Raw genomic sequence first — 21,230 nt, forward strand, 5'->3', positions numbered from 1 at the left:
CCAGAGCTCACCATCTGCTCCCAGTCTTCTAGGAATACTACTGCGTAATTCAATCAAAAAGGAGAAGGTCCTTGTTTCACTGAATTGTAAGTCACTCTTCAAGTAATTATATTTTTATGCCCCTATCAGGAGGCAACAAGGGCTGTTCGTTTTACAGGCTCTGCCAAGGTCACGGCTGGGTGGGGAAACACAATGTCACATTTCCTCAGCCACCAGTAAGGGCCAGCTCCTGCTGCTATGTCCTGTGCATCCCCTGGGCCAACTGCAGTTCCCAAACCCCAAGGCTTATTTATGTTTTAACTTTCTGGTTAGGCAAATGAACAAAGCCTTGCTGGAGTAGGGCCGTGGTCCAAGAGCAATCTTGTTGCAGAGCATCACAAATGTTCTGGCTGGGATGAGAACAGCTGACCAGCACAGTCAGTCCTCCCCTTCCCAATTGCTACCCAGAGCCTGGCTCTCCATTGGCATTATCAGGGTGGGAGGTGAAAATCAAAGAAACAAGACTAAACCATCACCATGAAGCTGATCCTCAGTGGCATAGGCGTGCCAATCCTGCCCCTCCAGGGCAATGCACATAACAGCTTCTGCAGTTCAGTGGTTGCTGCCCCATTCCTGCTTATCCCAGCCATTGGGGGAGATGCAGGGTTGCATCCCTTACATGCTGCCTTAGGAAGATCAGATGAGATTAGTTCAGGGCAAAAATCTATCAACTTGTTCCATCTAAAGTGCCCAGTATACAACTCATGGGGGACACAAAAAAATAAAGGAGACTTTAAAAGATACAAAAGAGTAATCTTGCTGGAGCCTTCTGTGTAATTCCCCCACTACAGACACTTCTGCTATCCTACAGTTTGTGCGTTTCAGACTGGAAGGCAGAGCAAAATGCTTCTAAACATCACTCACTTGGGAGCTGCACTATGTGCCCACACACAGACGGAGACCTCTGCCAGGCCTACCTGCATTATCAGACTGTGCAAAAAGGAAGCTGGACCTGGCCCAGAGCCACCACTCACACATTTGCTCTCAGAGCTGGCCGCCCAGTCACCCAGCAGCCCAGGTCACGGAGCTCAGGATGCCGCAGCCAAATCCTCATCTAGAGCAAGTGAGGCAGCACTGAAACAGCTCATGTCCCACCAAAGGGTTTGACCCACACAGCCAGAACTGTGCTGCAGGCCAGACAGGGCTGCAGCTATTAGAAATACCCATTTGTCAGCTCTCCCCAGCTCCTTTCTTAGGGAAATCCTATCTCTGTGCATGCGTCCTCTCAAAGCAGGACTGACTGATGCATTAATGCGGCCATTTCGAACTGCCTGGGCAATTTGCGACACAAAGGACAGCTGCAGCTCAGATTTATCACCTTTCTCACCAAGTCTAGCCAGCACTGTTCTGCTGTACAGTAAGAGCTACCAGGCTGGTAATGACTTCTCAGACAGATCTACAGATAGCATGAGCTTCATCTAATCTCAGGAAAACAGATTTTGAAGCATTTGGGGGCTTCACTCTAATCTGATATCAACCTTCACGTTTTGGGGCAGCATGTTGCTGCTGGTAAATGCACGTAAGTGCTGCTCTCATTGCTACACGCTGTTCCTCTGTACACTGATACATCCCTGCCCCCTGTTAAATTACAGCCAGAATCCCACCAGCCCAGCAAATATTCGTCTGACACTAAAACTAGAGACTGTCTTCTGTGGTGCTAATATCAGTTAGAACACCACACTAATAGGACAAACACTTCCAACATCGACAGAAAAGGAGAGTTGGATGCCCGGGTTGACAAAGGCTCCCTAAAATTAATGCATTCTTCTCCTGAGCAAACCAAACTGCAAACAGCCCATACTGTTCTCAAGCATCCTGTTAGTCTCAGAGAGGATGAGAACGGTTTTTTCCTGTTTTACACTTTATGTTCAGTCCAGACAGATGAGTCAATAAAAATGATGTGGCTTCTACACAATTGCTTTGAGATGCAGGAAACTCAGCAAGGACCTCCATTCATACAGCAAGGATATTAGGGTGTCCCTGAGGGGCTTTGCAAGGGTCTGTGTCCATCTTCCCAGCAATAGGAGATACAGCTGTGAGCCAAACCCGGGGGGAAAAGCAAAAGTCAAATTCCCTCAGAAACTGAAGCATGGATTTTCCCACCTGAAACACGTCTGGCATGGTGCTCACAGAAGTACTTTTGGAGCCCCAGTCAGGCTGGTTATTTGTTGTCTCCATTTATTACAAAGCACTGTTATTTTTAACAAAATATACACTTTAAGTACAGTTACTGCATTCAAGTGCAATAACTGGTCTAAGCTCAAATCCCTAGGAGATCTGTTGAAAGAGAAGCTATTCTACCACATATTAATATGACAAGGATTTCCCCAGGTTTAAGGGAATAGAAAATACATTTTGTACAAGTGAACTAGTCTTTCTTATAGCACGAAACTGCTCTTTTCCAATGATAGCAATGAAAGGATATTGTTTCTGTCACTGATGCCACTGGAAATGTATTGCCCCTCTCCAAGAAACCAATGAAAGGACATGGCTGGTTTATTCTCTAAATGAGGCTATTGAGAAATACACTGCTCCCGGCACTAGTCCATGCACTGCTGCTGCTGTGTCCCCAGCCCTAAGGGAGGGCAAAGGCATCGTGTAAGCATCTTTGTGCCAAATGGCAAAACTATACCTTGCAGAAAACCAAACCAGAGTTTGAGATCTAAGCAGAGGAAAGAAGCTGGCATCAGATGGAAATGAAGCCCTGTCTTACCTCACAAGGCTGGGATAGGAACCAACTGCTCTACAGCACGGCCAGGATCTGATCCCTTCTCCTTCAGCAGCTCAGCACCTTGTGTGAAATGAGCATACACCCCGGGGAAGGTCAACCCAGCCTTACCCTGTGGCAGGGAGCCTGGCCATTAGGAAAGCTGCCGGTCCCTCTCTCTTTTACTGCTAAGTTTAATGGCCTGGCTCTGTGCTGAAAATTTCAGGTTTTGAAAGTAAAATAATGAAACAGTTCTCAAACCAAAATGATCTGTCACTTGAATGCACACACTGAAGTGAGCGTGGAGAAAGAACTCTTACAGCAGACACAAATTTCCTTCAGTGAAAAGCTGAAGGCAAGTCAATGTTTGTGGATCCACTTTCATTGCTCATCGAACTGCAGACCTGGCAAGGTTGTCCTCCTGGGTGGCACCAGTTGGAATGTAGATGGAAGAAAAGCCAATTGTTTAAAATGTGGCAGTTCATCCCATCTTTAAAAACACAGATTCACGAACCTACATCATCTATGCTTTGGCACCAGCGCCCAACACTGCTGCAGGGCTCAGTGCTGATCCTGCTCCAGGACGTGCCATCCTCAGGCCCATGATGGTGGGAATATGAGCAAGAGGGTGGAGTCTTAGGCTGACAGAATGGCTTGGGTTGGAAGAGACCTCAAAGATCACCTTGTTCCAACTGCGCTGCTGTGCAGGGGGTTCCTGGGCTTCATAGCTTGCTTTTAGCTAACTGAATGCTGGAGCAACTTGGCAAAAAAAAACACCAAAAAACAGTAAACTGAAGAATTGCATCAGTGTGAGTGAAAATAGATGAGCAGGGGTATGTCAGGTGTGAGTGACACTGGAACCAGAGCGAAGCAGCACATGGCTGCATTGCAGTACTGGAGCTTAGCACAGTAGCATGGGGCCCTGCCCACAGGTTTTATCGGTCATGGCAGGAATCAGCAGGAGCTCGCTGGCTGAATAATAATGTGCCACAGGCGGTTCTTCAACCTCACTAATGTAATTAAAGCAAGCAGGAGGAAATGCCTTGTGCAGGAAGGAACCAGCATGTCCAGTGTTTTTGGTTACTGTCACTATCGCAAGGCGAAATGTGAAATGTGGAGGGAAGAGGGTGAAACTGGCAATGGGGACCTGAGCAGTGGCAAGGACCCTGCCATTAATTACTTCCAGTGTCATGGGAGCATTGCTCTTTCCAGAGAAAGACAAGGGAAAACAGAAGTGCTGTCCTTGGGTCGCAGGAGCTGGATCTCTGGGTTCAGATTTGAAGCTGCTGCCTGGACAATGTCAGGACACTGGGGTGCTGCTCCCATGTGCTGCCACTACCAAGTTCCTCCTCCTAATCCCAGGGCTGTCTGCTGACAAACAACCCTCAGTGTCAACAGGATGGGGATTCCAGGCTGCCATGGATGCCAAAATGTCCATCAGGAAACCAGCGGTGTCAGGTCTGGGCTGGGCTGCGTGGGAGCAGGGTGGGAAAGGCTGTGTGGTTGGTGACTCTTGTCTTCTTGAATATTTTTAGCCCTGAGCATTTTTAGCATTGCTTGCAGCTTTGATCCCGCAGTCCCAACCCATCCCCTGCCTGGACAGCTGCTTGCTGCCTTTATATCTCCTCAGAGGTGCTGCTGTGACATTGCTAGCACCCTGGAAGCAGTGGGCATGTTCCCACTGTCCAGCAGCCCCATCAGGCAGTGCTCCAAAAACACTTTGTGTGGTATTGATGGCAGCAGGGAACAAAGGATCTTTGGTTTTAATAGTAGGTCAGCAATTAGCAGGCAGCCATGCCTCTCTATTTGCTGCCACCCTGGAGATGCTAGCAGAGGTTGGAGTACCCATGCACCATCTTGGTGCTATTGTTATCTAAGTCACTAATTACACATTACCTATATGTCACCAGGCCGATCGATACTAGTCTGAGAAATCAATAGGGATGTGGAGGTCGGTGCTGTTTGCCATTCCGCACAAGCTGGGAAAAACAGGGCATCATCGATCCCAAAGGTGCCACTGCTCTGCTTCCATCAGCAAGAGGGACTTCAGCTGCAAATGCAATCAGATTTCGCAGGAAGAAGCTCTCAGCACTGCCACAAAACTTGGGATTTAAATGAGGTTAAGTAAGGGAATTGCATAACTAGGGGCTTTTGCCTGTCTTGCGAGTTTCATGACTGTCCTGATTCTGTCGTAGCAATGCTGGGAAATGGCTCTTTGAAACTACAAGAGCCTTAGGAAGGCACAGGCAGGTCAGGATCATCTGCCCTCAGCGCTTGGCTTGTCTTGAGCAGTTAGCTGATGGTGGTGGGATTAGACAGAGAGCAGTGTGGGGTGAAAGCAAAACTCTCCCCAAAGGCTTTGCTCATGCTCAATCATGCCTGTGCCCTCACTGAGGTGCGGAGCTCTACAGCCCCCTCCTGCCATGCTGGGCAGGTGTCATGGCTTCAGGGGTTTACATCATAACATCTTGTAGTGTGCTGGGAGTTAAAGAGTTCATGCTGCAGTTCCATAGGTTGTCAATAATCCAAGGAACTGGAGAATTAATTGTCAAACTTAATGATTTCTAGTCAGCTGTTCTCAGAAGAGAAGAACGAACTACACCTCCCAGAAGACTTCATCTTTCTGTTTCCATTTTCCATTTGGAGGGAAAGATAAAACAGGCTGGGAGTCACAAGACTGCCCTCTCTGCTCCCTGGCTGCTCAGCCTACAGCATTAGAGTAAGGACTTCAGTTTCAGAAACTCTCTGTTTCACATTTTATTTGATTTGTTTCAATTTCAATCTTACTATATTATATTGTATTATCTCACATTCTGCTACTACATTCAGTAAGCTTTTTTCCTTTAGCTTGTTTGAGGCCCATCTCCCTGCCTTTTTCCTTTCTTGCACCCCCCCCCCCTTTCCGGGGCACAGATCCATGGGTCCCTTTGCCTCCTCATCAAGGAAACCAGGCCAACCATGACAGCAGGCAATATTAGAGGTGAGCAGGTGGGGGTGCAGCCAGGCACCAACCCCCAGCAGATCAGCCTCTGCTCACTAGCAAAGCAGGAGATCTTTGCTTGGAAAGCATAGGATGAAGTGTTTCCAAGCAGCAGCAGTCGGGCTCTCATCAAGCTTTTAGGGCAGAGGGTAGCAGAATGAGATTTGGGTAGAGGCTTCTGGTCCCCACATCCACCTACAAAGACCTGTTGCTTTTCCTAAGCAGCAGATGCAATCCGCTTTAGTCCCAGAGCAGTCTGCCAGGAACTTAATCCAGCAGCAGACCCATAATCCTTTCTTAGTCCCACAAGCCCCAAATGCAGAAAGCTGACGGATTTGCTGTTTCATGGGGTTTACTTGGCCCAGCCTCATTCCCTACAGCACTGGAGAGGTTTGCTTTGGGATTTTCCCCCAGCAATGATGTAGGAATATTCCTGAGGGGGTCTTGCACCACTCTACAGCTCAAGGACCTGAGCTTTTGGTACTGACAAGGGGCTGTGTTCAGCAGAGCAAAACCTGCTTGTGGTGTGGATAGAAATGAAGAACCACAGCCAATCTGCAGTGGCATAGGGCTCTAATCTTCAACCCTGATGTGGCAACGCTGCTGGGGACTGTGTGGGCTCTCAGACTGGGAGCTCCCCAGGACATAGCTGATGAATGAAGCTGGCAGCCCCCAGTCCTTTCATTACAACTTCATCTTAAGAGATATTTCCCCCTGGAATTAACCTCTACTTTTAAAATGCCAGCAAAGAGGCTTTTGCTGATAAGGGACCAGGACAGGATTTCAGCTGTGCACTCATTTGCTCTCCCTGTCCCTCTCTACTCTACCAGCAATGATGGGCTGCAGCTAGAGAGTTGGAGCCACCCTACTGACCTCATATATACATGGGGCAGGTAGCTACCCAGCTCCTAAGGATGCTGCAATGGAGATGAGGGACTATAACAGAAATTTAATTTTAGTGAGATGGCACTATGCTTGGTGAGTAAGCCATGTCTCTAATCTCACATAGGCAGCTTTGACTTTGCATGAGAGATGAGCGAATATTCCTCTCCCCGTTGCTCTGCTGCTCATTTGCTCTTTCATTAAGGATCATCCTCTTAATATTTATGAGGATGTGGATTTTTTGTTGTTGTATTTTGTTTTATTTTTATGGAGTGTGTACCAAGCATCAGGAGTCACGTGTTCAATGAATGGTGGCAATTAGCCTCACTTTGACCCTTGATGGCGTGCCTGTGTCTGCAGTTAATGCTCTGCTCTGTGTGCATGAAGTTTCTATCTTCCTTCCATCTGGGGCTGGCAAAGCTGGCTCTCTAAAACGAACAGGAAAGCACTGAAGATGAAGCCTGAGCCCACTGCCCTGTGCTGTGGGCTGCTCTCAGGATGTGGTTTGTGCTGCTCTCTGCAGTTGGGTTGATGTGAGCATGGCTCAGGGTGCTGTGTGATGCAGCGCAGAAGCTGTGGGACTGATTTGGCTCTGCTGGTGCCTCTGCTCATGCACTTTGTGGCAGATTTTGTGTTCCTGGCCAAATGCATCTAGGAAATTGGATAGAGCTTGTGCCTTTAGTGCTCTGTAGAATTCTCTGAGATGGGAATATGGGAGCAAAATTTTGATTTCAGGGGGAATAACTAAAGGTAGACAGGATGGCACCTGTGTGGCCTACTGTGCTGAAGGGAAATCTGGGGAGTTGGGAGAAACATGGCCCCATTCTCTGTCCCACTGCTGTTGGCATCTCACAGGGGTTTTAAACCGTTTTACCCCAGCAGAGCCAGCACTGCCAGAAAACTGCTCTTATTCTGCTTTCCTTCTCTGCCATGTAAATTCATCTATCTCCAAATAACTGCTGTGCTCTAAGATAATGTGATTTTTGGGGAGGAGCTTGCCTTGCTTGTCACCCAACTGCTTGCTGGGCTGCAGCTGATTTCTAATGAAGAGCTTCCTCCTGGAGAGAGGCGGGGGGAACAGGGAGAAAAATTACAGCAGAGAAGGGGACAGCGTTTCTGAATCCAAATACATTAAACCACTTAATTCTGTTGACTCAGGGCTGCCTCACTCTGAATAGGAATTAATCCGCCGTGAACCAAAATTAAAAAGCACAATACAAAATGCTTAGCAAGGCACCACCAGGGCTTAAAGTAGCCCATTAGCTTGCTTGAACGTACCCAGTAAATTTTCATTTGTCAATAATGCTTAGAGCCTACAATTTATTTACAGCCTGTTCAATACAACCAAAACCCCTCAGAGTGCCTTATCTGTATTTATCTGACACAATCAGCTTCCTTTTCAGGGATGCTTCTTCATCCCTTGTTTTGCCCCTGCTTGTCTCTCCCATTGCAGATCCAATTCCTTTGGGCAAAAGTGGTGTAGGATGACCCCTTTTCTATCCCACATGGAGATCACCTGCGGGGCCACCTGAGCCAGCTGCCAGGTGATCATTATTGTGGCTGGGGCTGAGACCTCCCCCATCCTGCACCCACAGGACAGTGGGAGGTGATGGGAACTCCTACACTGTGGCTTCCAAGGGATGTGTTGGTCACCAGTGATGGGATGATGGGGAGGGGTGTGAGCAGCTGCCTCTGCTTGCCCACAGTGTGGCTGAGCTCCAGCAGCCATCACTGAAGGCCCCTCCATCTGTTCCCAAACCGGCTGCTGGGGGATGAGTCCTGGCAGAGACGGTGCCTAACAGGATTTCCTCCAAAAGCGGCTTGAATGTTGTGGAGCTGATAACAAAGCCTGGCAGGCCCAAGGATTCTCCAAGAAAAGGAGTTATTCTCAGGCACAGACATAAATGGGTGCTTTGTATTTCCAGCACGGCTCACAACCAGTTCAGCAGGTGCAAGTAGTGCAGGAGACGGCCCATCTAGGGTGTAGGGCTTATGGAAGGAATTTGTCCAGAGTTTTCACCATGAGGATTTGCACAAGTGGGATGGCAAACATCCCAGGAGGCACCGATCAGACCCCAGGAGGTGCAGTGGCAGCCTGCTCTCTGCTGCTCACCATGGACTCCTACACAGGAGTCTGTACAGAGGGCAGTGAGCAGGACCTGCAGTCCAGGTTCTCTTACACAGAGACAATTTCTAATAGATTTTATAAGCATGCATGCAGCAGGCAGTTGGTAAAGTGAAGGTCCATTTGCTTCCTTCCCAGCACTGGCTAGTGTTTGCAGGCACCTCTTCTGTTGGGGAAACCCTGTCCTTCCACCCCAAAGAGCAAAGCCCCCATCACTTGCCTGCTGCTGTCTGCATGTAGCCAGCCAGGGTGCAGACTTTCCTCTCACAGGCTCCACTGGGCAGCAGGATGGCGACGATGGCCAGCAGCGAGCTGAGGGCCAGCAGGGCACAGCCTCCCGCACACAGCACGGCGCTCGTCTGGAAGGACACACAGGACAGTCAGCAAGGTGGTTCCCTGCCATCCCCACAACACCTCCCCACCAATTCCCTTTCTCCTATCTTGGAGTAAGAAGTGGAGGCTCTGTGTGGGTGCTTCTCCCAATTCTCCTTCTTCCTGCTGCTCAAATCCACCATTGAATTGCGAGCCCATGGTTCACTCATCACTTGGTCCCAGTATTAGCATTCGGATGATGGTGATAATGGCAAATGTGTTACATGCATGAAGGGCTACGTCACTAATAGAAGTGCCATTAGGTGCCTGCAATGCATGTCAGCGTCTCCACTGAAAGCTGAAACAAATCTCATGATGGTGCCTGCCCCTGTGAGCCCAGCAATTAGAAGGTGTTTTGCCAACTGATGCTCCTTGGTGAGGAACCCATTGTTGCAAAGATTTAATGGCAGCTGGCCCCACCAAAACAATCTTTGGACTTTGATTTAGCTGCTTCTGCAACAGAGCTTGGATCTTTAGGCCTGGTATTCAACCCCATTTGTACTGTGTGATGTTGCTGATGGCCAGGGGAGTGCCTGGTTAGCAGTGTTCTCTGGATGGGAAAGGAGAGGCAGCATGGCCCACAGCCTCTCCCAGCCACTGCCCAGTTCTGCTATTTCATATTCTGGTTGTTACATGCAAGTGGCATTAGGACCTAAAAGTAGGAAAAGCACTAAACTGCAGCAAAACAGCTCACCCTTGCATACAGGTGCCTGATAGCTGCAGTGCTGCATTTTCTGCCTCCACTGCAGGTGGCATTTCTGCCTCTGTCACCAGGATGGTGCTGGCAGCGAGGTGGTCCCCGCAGCATCAAGGACACATACGTGCCAGCATAGTGTGGTTGGGGTGGGGAGGATCCATGGCAGGTACCTCCAGCACTCAGCTCATGGCAGCACTGGCTCCTAGCACTGCTGCTGGGACACCAAGTCCTGTTATTTCACAGCCTATATCAGCTGTGCCATGCCACAGAGGCATGGTGGCTCTGATGAGAATGCTGCCAGGCATCACCTCCCTGAGAGCACTTCCCCCAGTGCTATGCAGCGATTAAAAATCAGCATCTTCTTTATGAGCTATTTTTACATCACAAATGCAATGCAAATGCTGTCCCAGCAATAAATTAATTCCTGACATGTGATGGAAATGACACAGCGGTGCAAGATACAGCTACTAAAAGAAATGGGGAGGGTGTTTAGGCAGTGGCGGTGCAACCTGCTCCTCTCCAGTGCCTTTGGAGATCCACAGTGACAAAATGCTGCTTTGGGGACACGTGAACAGAGCTGGCTGCTGGCCTTGTGCTCACCCCAGCAGCACCCTCTGTGAGGATGCAGAGCTGTGAGGGAATGCAGATTCATCAAAATAGGACTGCTCTGACCGGTGCCTGAATTTCATCCTTCACCCAACAACATGCAAACCACCCTCCTTTGCAGGGACCATTAATTATTTAGAGTGATGAATTTTTCAGCAGAAAGGGGTCTTGTGAAGCAGGCCTGCTTCTCTCCTGTGTGAAGCACATTGTTTTTAATGATCTAGGTTCATAACTATGTTGGCACAGCTCCCCTAAAAACTTGCAGCTCCTGCTGGAAGCAACCTACGAGCTGCTGTGGCTGCTAATCCGCACAGAAAGGTGCAAAGGCACAAAGTATTTTCCAGTGCCAGTAGAAAAGGCACAAATTGGGTTCATGCAGGTGTGTGCTGTACTGAAATAGGAGCCAGGTCTGGGTCAGGTGCTGCCACTGGGGTTTGTACAGGTTGAGTACACCTGTGCATCCAGTGAGTGGCCAAAAAATGACCCGATCCACTGAATCCTTTTGCAAAAGGGATTAAGGTCATGCTTTGAATGAGCATGTTAAAACTCAAGAGGGCAGGAGGCACGGGTAAATGGTGAGCATCCTGACACTGAAGGGCAAGGGATGCTGACCTCCTTAGGGCAGAGGGCATAAAAGAACAGAGTGGTTTTGCAGTGTGGTTCAAGTGATCACAGTGCTGCAGCTGCCTCAAAATGGGTGGCTGAAGGGAAAGGCAGAGGGAGTTTCAGGGCAGGTTGTGAGCAGCCCTGCTGCAAGTTGCTGGTGTGTGATATTCAGAGCTGCTAAAACACAGGCTGTGAGCTTCTTTCTCCAAAACGTTGGAGTTATCGCCCATAATCCTGGATACGTTTTTGTAAAATAGAATTTCTGCTTTTGTTGTTCCCTTTGCAGGTGCTTGTCTGGGAAAGGAACCCAAGTGCTCCTGCCTGGTGCTGGAATCACACCTGCAGATCAACAGCTGCTTCCTAAGAAAATTAAGCCCTAAGCTGGAAAGAGTTCATGGAGCAAAGGTACCAAAGCATAGCAGCTAAAATGCCTCTCCCCCCTGCTGCACAGCACGCCCTCTCTGCTCTCCGTGTCTGCTGTGTTTTGAGAGGAAAGGAGAGGATGCAGGAAACAGGACGTGAAGGCTGAAAACCAAAAATAGATGGGAAGCAGGCAAAACAAACACCATGCACCAGGGCCAGCGCAAGCGGCAGCAGGAAAAACCCATTCATCACAGCAGAAATCTCAGCTCCCACCACAGTGCTGGCCGTGGAGGAGCAGGGCCTTGTGCTCTGCTGCTGCCTCACCCCGGGCTGAGGGCAGCCCTGCCTGCGCCGTGCCGGGATGCATAAAGCCACGTTGGATTTTCTGCTCCCACTCCCAGGGAGATTAATTGTTTATCCCCAAACAAATGAATAGTCCCCTGGTGGGACTGTAAATATGTCTTTATGTAGCGTAGTAAATTCTGATTAACAGCGATCCCCTACCCATTATTTTAATATTTTACAGATCTGACACGTGCTGTAGCTGTGCCATTCACTAAGCGATAAATCTGCTGAAGACGCCATTTCATTCACCAAAAAGTCAAAATTAAAATGTCACACAACAGCCACCCTGGGAGAATCACTTAATGTCCTTAATGAAAAGTTTAAAATACAGTTAGCTCATCTTGCGAAACCAGCATCCGTGATCTTTGCATCTTAAAGTGAAAAGGGCAAAAGGAGAGAACAAATTCCAGTGTGTTGGTGCTGAGAAATGGGATCCAGTCTTTGGCTTGACAGAGACAAACTGCTCTGTCCTTTGCATTGGATCTTTCCTGTTGAGAGGGAAGCTGGGCAGAGCTCCTGCCATCACGTCCTGTGTGTTGGCATATGCCGTGCCATCCATTTGTTCATTAATGCTATTTATTAATTGCAGCTTGACCATCCTGAGAGCTGTCATCTCCGATGGGGGCCACAGTTTACAGCAGCAGGCTTAAGGCAAAGTCACAGTCCTGCTGAAGTGCTCAAGCATCTTTGAAAGGAGGGCAGAGAGTAAATACAGATAATAATTAGGAAAGGAAGGCAGGGGCTAACTGAGAAAAGGAAAGAAGGATGCTGGGTGGTGGTTGCAAATGTTGGCAGCTGGGTCCAGCTCTACTGTGGGGCTTGAGGTGCTGCTGGGTGGAGGAGGCATCACCACTGCTGTTGGAGAGCAAAGGAAGGGGGTTGGGGGAATCCACTGCAAATGCTCAGGCTGGTGTCTGCAGGACAGCAGCAGCAATGGAGCAGCAAAGCAACCTTCTCTCCATCCCGGAGGGATCTGCACGCTCCCGCACCCTGTAAGAGTCGCTGCCATCAGCACCATGTGGCCACGAGGTTTGTCACTCCTCCCAGAAGTTTCTGTGAGTTTTGCTGTGAAATCCCCACTCTCCATCCAAACCAAAGCAGGTGAGGCTGCCCTGTCCTGAAATAGCAGTGCCTTCACCTTGGGCAAAGGTGTGAGAGGAGATCTTGGTAGAGAACCATGAATGTCCACCTGGGCACAAGGAAAAGAGATCTGTCTCTGCAGGAAGCTGCGTGCCCAGAGGTGGGTGGATCGAGGCTCACAGCTTGTTCATATTTCCCCCACACGAGTCACAGAAACAAACATCCGCCATCTGGTCGGCATTAAAGCGGCGGCCAGGAAGAGGATCCCACACGTCCTCATCTTCTCCTCCCCAGCAATTACCTTCCTTTTGGCACCATCTGAGAGCTTTCTCCTTCCTATTTGATATTCCGTCTCCATCCTGCTCCTATGCAGATGCTGTTCCCTTCCCAGCAGCACTGGCAGTGCCTGGTGTCATCCAATGGGGACGTGGGAGCAAGTCCAGCCTCCTCAAACCGGCCCTGCAGTCACACGGGGCTTGGGGCAGAATGCTGCTGGGGGTGGCCAGTGTCTAAGAGTTCTCTGTTCTGGGGTGTGTGCTGAGACACAGGGATGGAGAGGAAGCAATGAGTCTCCTTTCCTCTTTTCTTTCCCTTTGACTGAAGGCTTTGGTGGATGGGGAGCTGTCTGAACACGGGATTCTGCTCCCCAGCCCTGACTCAGCTGCTCGCACTCAAAATTCAGCAAAAACCCCTGACAGCCACGGCTAAGCCAGTCCTGGCCTTTCAGGTAAAATAACCTTCCCACTTGTAAATTAATCAGAGTTTTCAACACAAGCACCAGAAAGTTTAATGCTCAAGCTGACTGAAGAAAACCGCAAAAAAAAAAAAAAAAAGCATTATTTTAATTAGAGAGAGAGAGTAAGAGACAGATAATAAGTCTGATGAATTGCGGCTGTCTCTCTTCCAGTGCCATTGCATCTGGGGACACTGGAAAGCAGCTCCTAATGGCACTGCTTTATCTAAGAGGATGATGGATAGTAGTGAAAGAGGGAAAAAAAGGGGAAAAGTAAGACATTAGCACATCAATGGTGTGCCTGTGACCTCTATCAAGGGATGTGAACCAACTTAATGAAATTTTAATTAGGCAGCAAGCAGTGCACTGTTGCTGGGTACCGAATCAGACCTTCTCACCCTCACTCAGTCATTATCTTTCCTTGGGATAAGCTCTTTTCCAGCACTGGCAGCAAAGCCAAGCTCCTTTTCTGGGGCCAGGAACGCCCTGCATGTCTCCCAGCTCTCCCATCTGCTTCTCCATACAAAGCTGTGGGAGAGGAGCCCAAAGGTAGAGGCGCTGAAGCCTCAAGGGAGATGGAGGGAATGTCATGCCATCAGTGTCCTGCCATGCCACTGCTATCCTGTACCTGACTCTGCTCTGGGTCTCACAAAGGCCAAAAGCAATGTTCAGCCCCAAACACACCCAGTGTGCCTGGGTGATGCCCTTTCCTAAGTGTGAGGCCCTGGGCCCCCTGGGTTGGTTTGTCCCAAGGGCTGTAGGCAGGTGAGCCAACATGAGCTGCTCATCATTGTCATGAGAAGCCATTTCTCAGCTGATTACAACCTAATGAATTCCTCATGTGCTCTTAGGTTGTCCAGTGCCTGAGCTGAATAAGAAAGTGAAGGTACATTCAGCCTTTCAGCATCTTCTAATAGAAGGGAAAGCAGTTGTTCTGTGCATTTTCACTAGGCTCCCCTGAATCTTTTCAACCCTGCTATGGACAAAAACCCAGGAAACACCCACCCTGAGAACTCACTGGGCCGTGCAAAGCCTTCATCTCATCCTAAGTGGGTTATTTTGTACTGTGCTCCAGCAGTGCGCTCACTGGCTTCATAAACAAATGGTCAATGCATTTTCAACTTGAATATCATGGGCTGATCAGCTCCTGTTATTTTAGATCATGTGCTTGGCAAAGCCTGAAAATAATTGGAGACTATCTGGAAAAATAAAAATAGAAATTTGAAAGGAAGCAGTACTGGCTTCCGAAGTACAGCACTGACAAAGGAACGCATGAGCCAAATGCTCCCACTGAAAGAAAAAAAAGAAAAAGATCCCTGCCTAAAGCACTACTCTGCACGCTCACATCTGCAGGCACAGATTTGGCACAAAAAAAAAGAAACACAGGGAGATGTGGGGAAGCAGCTCAGGGCTCCAAAGCTTGCCTGTTTTCCCTGGCTCTACCAGCTGGGCTGCAGAGAGCAGTCAGTGCCCGAACCCTCACAGTGTCCAACAGCTCAGAGTGCTCCCACAACAGATCCTCCTTTCCATCATCAGTTGTTCATGCACATCAGCATTGGTCCCTGCACAGTGCCACCTCCTTGCCTGGCTCCCACCAGCCCCCTTCTGGTTTCCATCAGCCCCTGAAAGGTCTCATCCTGCGTGAGCTGCCCTGGTGTCATCAACAGCATCTCTGGGTATTGGAGTGGGTGCAACACCCCCGCAGCCTGAGCACTGAGAGGGTTAATTAAAGGTGCCCAAGACATTAGAAAGCTGCAAAGTAATTATAAAAGGCAGCAGAAAAAAGCCAGCAACCCAAAGCAGACATAAAGGCCCTCTTAAGAGAAAAAAGGCATGTTAATTAACCTCTAGACATGATTCAAAGCATCATTTGTAGCATGATTACCATAATCCCCCAAGTGCAAACACACAACTGGCATCAACCATCACTCACAGGGCTGAACGCTCCCCCACCCTTTCGTCACATCAGCACATTTGAGCAGGGGATGATGTGACACAGGAGACAAAAAGAATCTCATCGCCCAGAGATGGACATCACAGAATCACATCCCAGCTGTGAGTTGCTGCCACCCTATGCACTGTAGGTGGCCATGCTCCCAGGTGTGTTCTCAGCATCCCCCCCAGCTGTGCTACCAGCTCTGCACTGGAAACTCCTGAACCCAGTGTCAGCTTTGCTTGCTTCACTCCCCATAGCCACAGCTTCAAACCCTTCCTGCCAGGCTCTGCCACTTCATCAAAGGGCTGGTGGTTGCTATCAAAAGCTCCTAGATTCTCCTCCGCACGAGGATCTTGGCTTTCACTTAAAGGAGCTGCCCACAGGATTGCTTAAAAGGATGGAAATGGATGTCACAAGTTCTGAAAGCAAAGAAAAAAAGAGCCACAGATTCCCTGAAGAAGAATCTCCTGCTTGATCTCACAACCAGAGCTCACAGCTCTGCTGGGCACCGACACGTGCGGGCGCTCACACGAGGGAGCCAACGCCACAGCCTGCCTGAGCCAAACTGCCAGGGACGTTTTGTTACACCACACATCACCAAGCAGCCACCATTGGAGGTATTCTGACCGTCACCGTGCCACGAAGCTGGAAGGGGAGCACTTTTCCCTGCAACAGACAGCACTGCTTGTAGTTCATCAATATTTGAGTGGCATTAATAAAAGGTGGCAAAGACGCATCACCAAAATCTCCTATAAGTTCCACTCAGTAGCACAGCATTGCTCACCCCAGCCCGGGTGCTCAGGGCTCTGTGCTCCATCACAGCCTGGCTGTGGAGCCGTGTGATGGCTGAGGCTGCATGGAGTTGATGCTTATTCCAATGAGTCACTGCTGAGCTCCGTCCTTATCTTGAAAGTTTGTTATTGCTCGGAAGTGTTTATCTGAATGACGTTTGCAAAAACATCTGAACAAAGGCCAACTTACGGAAACAATGGCATTTTTGCATGTTTTTATATAAGTAGGAGGGATTGTAAGCAGCCGGTTCTTCTCTTCACAATTCATAACATTTGTTTTTAATGACAATTTTAAGGACCGTGACAGGATTTAAGCATCGCACGCAGACCTGGCGTCCTTGGAGGCAGAACAGCACAGCTTCACAACAGCTGAGGAATTCAGCTACTGACACACACTGTGCCACAACCTTGTGGGGATTTCACCCCCACTGTGGGATTTCCACAGCACTGCAAACTGGGGTGAATCAAAGCTGTGTGCTTGGGGCAGCAGCAGCAAAAATCTCTAAGTGAGAAGCTTGGAGTAAAAGGAAAGGAAAAGAGGAGGATGAAAGGGCAGAGGGGCAAGCAGCCTGCATCAGCAGGGCTGAGCTTTGTGTGCTGACGATCCCTGTGCAGTCAAGGGGCAGGCAGCTCTTTGTTACACCAGGACACCACACGACCCTACAGCCAACGGGGGCAAGCGGAGGGACATTGGCCTCCTTCTCCCAAACCTGACAGAGGAGGTTGGACAGGCAGAGCAACAGACCAGTCCCCACGTCCAGAACTGGTTGGTGGATCCGCGCGTTGTGGTTAGCAGCCTCGGGCAACAATCAGTGCCCAGAGCCTCAGCAGAAAGCATCAAACCCTGCAAGCACCAAACCCTGTTGTGTCCTGACTCCCTCCCTTACGAGATGCAGCAGCTCACCCGGGCAGGTCGGGAGATGAGGGACGCAGCAGCCAGGACTCGCCGGGACCGCGGCCGAGATGCGCACCGCGCCGGCACTGCCCCCAACCTGCACCGGGGCTCCAGGCAGATTTCCGTGCGCTGCCCCGAGCACAGCCGAGCATCCCCACCACGGAGAGCATCCTGAGCGTGCTCGGGGACAGGAGACGGGGATGCGGGGGATGGAGGGATGGTTGGGAGCAGCACGGGGAGATGCAGGGATGCACAGGGGAAGCAAGGGGTCTGAAGGTGATGCCGGGATGCTCGGGGCAGCACTGGGATGCTAAGGCAGGTCCGGGGGACAGGATGCTGGGAGCCTGGATCAGAACAGAGGATGGTCAGGTGATGACGGGGGAAGATTAAAGCGGCGACGAGAAGGAAAGAGAGACACCAGAGAGCTTGGGGCAGGGCTGGGGAGACGCAGAAAGGATGACGGAGGGGATGCTGGAGCGGGGCTGGGCGGGAGCGTGTCGGGGAGGTGACGGGAGAACACCGGGGAGCCCGGGGAAGGACGGCGGGGTGCGGCGGGGCGGAGGCGCTCACCTGCCAGGAGCCGGAGGGGATGTCTCCGAAGCCGCCGGGACCGGTGGAGCCGTGGCAGCCGCGGGGCGGGCCGGAGCACCGCCACAGCAAGCCGAAGCCGGCGGCGGCTCTCCCGGGCGGCAGCAGCCAGGCCGGGGAGAGGAAGGCGGCGGCGCAGGCGGCCAGGAGCCCCGCGGAGAGCAGCGCCCAGAAGCAGCCGACGCCGCTGCACATGGTGCGCCGGCGGGGCAGGGAGCCCGTGCCCCGCGCCGCCCCCGCGCCCGCCACCGGCACCGGCACCGACAGCATCGGCGGCGCCGCAGCGCGGCCGCGCAGCCGCCGCGGCGCGGAGCGGCCGCCGGGGCCGGGCGCGGGGCCGGCAGCGCTGCCCGCGCCCCCTGCGCGCCGTCTGCGCGTCGCTCCCCCCCCGAACGGGGCGCGGCTGAGGCCGGGCGCGGTTGCGACACCCGCGGCGGGCGGGGTGCGGAGGGGAGGGGGAGTCCCGCGGGGGGAGCGGCGCCCCGTCACCTGCGCGCACGTTCGGAGGGGTTACGGCGTTTCGTCGCCACAGCTCGCGGCTCTCCGCGTGCGGAAAGGCTCCGCAAAGAGTTGCCGTTTGTGGCGTTATTTTCAGCGCCGAAAGCGCTGCGGCTCCGGGGCTGCGCCTTCCCGGGGGGCGGGAGAGGGGGGTCGCTGCTCTGTGACCCTGCACAGCTCATGTGGGGGCATTCCTCGCGCATCGTGAAGGGATTCTGGAACGCACGCACGGTGCGCCTTCCGGACGTCCCCAGCACGGGTCCGGGTCCCGGAGCAGGGATAGCGTTACCATTGCATCGTGTGGGTTTCCCTACAGCGCGTGAAGCGCAGAATGATCGCCGGGAACTGGGACTTCGAATCCAAACGCTGCGCCTCCCAGCGCTGACGGGTTTTAGCAGTCACCGTGAAACTTCACGGATCGGGCAGGTTTGGTTCTGCCCCGCATTACGCGCTGAGCATCTGTGCTCCTATTCCGCAGATCTGACTGCTCCCATCGCCCCATAGCAGCCCCCAGCTGCCCCCAGGCGGGCAGAGCCCTTTGTAAACACGGCACCAAATCGTTTATTCTGCCCCAGTATCTTCAAACATGCTTCAGGCAGTTATTGCCCACAGAAATGAAACAGAGATGAGGGGCACCTGGACAGAGTTTTTGGGAAGGGAAGGGAAGGGAAGGGAAGCGAGGGGAAGGGAAGCGAGGGGAAGGGAAGGGAAGGGAAGGGAAGGGAAGGGAAGGGAAGGGAAGGGAAGGGAAGGGAAGGGAAGGGAAGGGAAGGGAAGGGAAGGGAAGGGAAGGGAAGGGAAGGGAAGGGAAGGGAAGGGAAGGGAAGGGAAGGGAAGGGAAGGGAAGGGAAAGGAAGAGAAGGGAAGGGAAGGGGGAAGAAAATAGAAGAAAAGGAGAAAAAGATCTTTCCCTTCAGATCCGGGCGCGTGGGTTCGGCGCCAGCCGGGCAGCCCCCAGCTCCGGTACCGCACGCAGCAGCCGAGGGCCGCGCTCCCTCTCGCGGTGCGCGCAGGGAATGCCCCGAAGCGGAGCGCGGAACGAGCAGCGCTTCGCTGCCGAGCCCTCGGACAGAGCATCGGGGATGCAGCGCTGCCCTGCTTCTGGGGACGTCTTGCTTCATGCGGATGTGTGCTTTCCTCGCATTGAAAAGCGCTGTGCGCGTTTGTAAGCCTGTAACTTCGAGGAAAGTTCATAAGGGACAAAATCACACCAAGTGTTCTTTTCCCAGGTTCCCAGGTTTGCAGAAACACATGGAGCTCAGACGCCCCAGATGCAGCCATCCTGCTGGGAATGCCGTGTTGTGTTTCACACGGTTCTGCACTGCACTCCCACGTTCAGGTTTTGCCCCTGTCACGTCAGACAGCTGCCCCCCAGCCCTCACTTGTGCCAGTTCCCCACCTGCAGCAGGCCTTCCTGCTCAGCCACACGCTCAGCAGCAGGAGACAAGGAGGGACTGCAATGTTTGAATGGAATCACTTTGGTTTCCTACGTGGGATAATTGCTTTCCTTTGAAATCCATTCATATCCATTTCTGTTACAGTGTTCCCAAAGCAGTGAGAAGTTGGCATATGAGATGGAATCCCAACACCACATAAGTGCGTGTAAGTAAATGAGTGCGTGTAAGTAAATGAGTGCCTGTTCTGTCCCTTCGGTTCTCATTCATTCTGTTCTCATGTGAGAACTGGAAAAAGCCTAAAACACGGTTTGTTACACATGTGGTTTTTGAGCGCTGTAATTGAGCTGGGCAGTTCCCTGTGATTAATTATCTGTGAGTCAAAGACACCAAGCTATCAACAAAGTCTTGTTCTGCTTTATTAATTCTGCCCAAACAAGCAGATCCCACGTAAATCTTTTCATGTACAAAACCTTGTTTAGTTTTCAAGCTGTAGAGAGGAGAAAATTACCAAGCAATGATACCTTTCTATTTTCCTTTGAATACTTTAATTTAGGGAGGTGTCCTCGAACTACTCTGGTGTTGGCCAACCTATGTCCTGAAGTCATATTTCATCTGATTACTCCGTTAATTAATCTGTCATGTTCTGTTACAAACTCCACAATCTGATGCTTCTCATGTTCCCTGTTCCAGTCTCCAGGGTCTGAAGCTGAAAGATGAAGCTTGGATTGGAGCTTCAGCCTTTCTGCACGTTCCCAAAAGGGGGAGATAATTTCAGTCCAGTAAATGTAATTCATGCCAAACATGCTTGTAGCTCGAGGTTTCATCAATTATCTAGGATCTGATAAAAAGATAATTGAATTATCTCGAGGCCTTTGACAGATTTTGGATTAGTTTGTTGGAAAAGGAGCCGCTGCTTGAAAATTAATTGCAAAATAAAAGGTCATCTTCATCAAGTGTGATGGGGGATGCCTACAGTTTACCCACCCAACAGCACAGTGCCAGCTGGCCGGGTCCCTAACAGCCCTGCCTTCCTGATGGCAAAACTGCCACCTCACAGCTGGCAGCGCAGCCTCCTGGGACTGCGTGTCCCAGCATGGAAGGGTCCGGGCTGACTGAACAAAGCTGTTTGTTGGAAAGCTTGCCCGCTTCCACCACCGCTCAGCTGTGTTGTGGTGGCCCACGGGCCCGGCAGTAGGAGGAAGATGTGTCAAAAAGAGGATCAGGCTTTCCTAGGACATTCACTAGCAGCGGCAGCTCAGCCAGCACGTGATTCTGCAACGCAGCACATCCTCCCTCAACGCCAGCAAACACAGTGAAAACCTCCTGGTGACCCGCAGGCCTGGAGCCCCTCAGCACAGCAGCGCGGGCACAGCCGACAGCTGTGTGCTGTACTGGGGGTGCTGGAGGCCAGGCTGGGGCGCAGCTCCGGGTTCCAGTGCTGACAGATGTTCACCTCCCTTCTGCGATTCACCCCATTCCTTCTGACTGTTCACCTCCTGGATATTTGACTTTATTACCAACCTCTCCGATTACGCACCAATTAAATAATTCGGCTCATTATGCAAATCACCTTCCTCCAGCCAGCCTCTG

At 51.2% G+C, this 21,230-nt stretch overlaps 2 protein-coding genes across 5 annotated transcripts in view; one reads left to right on the top strand and one right to left on the bottom strand.

The window, feature by feature from the left end:
- Positions 1 to 18,174, bottom strand: part of LOC146543032 (LHFPL tetraspan subfamily member 7 protein-like) — a 55,804-nt gene extending 37,630 nt beyond the window's left edge. Inside the window, exons 1-3 of one of the 2 annotated variants that reach the window (XM_085240829.1) lie at positions 17,728 to 18,174; positions 8,954 to 9,092; positions 4,643 to 4,796 (exon numbers count right to left, since the gene is read on the bottom strand). In XM_085240829.1, the coding sequence (XP_085096955.1) occupies positions 4,681 to 4,796; positions 8,954 to 9,092; positions 17,728 to 18,015 (543 nt within the window). In that variant the 5' untranslated portion in view covers positions 18,016 to 18,174 and the 3' untranslated portion in view covers positions 4,643 to 4,680. The remainder of the gene's footprint in view (positions 1 to 4,642; positions 4,797 to 8,953; positions 9,093 to 17,727) is intronic. The other variant, XM_085240830.1, reaches the window with a different exon arrangement.
- LOC109370682 (uncharacterized) overlaps positions 1 to 21,211 on the top strand; it is a 54,636-nt gene extending 33,425 nt beyond the window's left edge. The window contains exons 6-10 of one of the 3 annotated variants that reach the window (XM_085240831.1): positions 11,301 to 11,419; positions 13,406 to 13,529; positions 14,387 to 17,028; positions 19,785 to 19,845; positions 20,194 to 21,211. In XM_085240831.1, coding sequence (XP_085096957.1) covers positions 11,301 to 11,419; positions 13,406 to 13,510 — 224 coding nt within the window. In that variant the 3' untranslated portion in view covers positions 13,511 to 13,529; positions 14,387 to 17,028; positions 19,785 to 19,845; positions 20,194 to 21,211. The other 2 variants (XR_004161812.2, XM_085240832.1) reach the window with 2 other exon arrangements.
- Positions 21,212 to 21,230: the final 19 nt, after the last annotated feature.

Source organism: Meleagris gallopavo, chromosome 21, assembly GCF_905368555.1.
Source record: "Meleagris gallopavo chromosome 21, MGAL_WU_HG_1.1, whole genome shotgun sequence".
Classification (NCBI taxonomy): domain Eukaryota; kingdom Metazoa; phylum Chordata; class Aves; order Galliformes; family Phasianidae; genus Meleagris; species Meleagris gallopavo.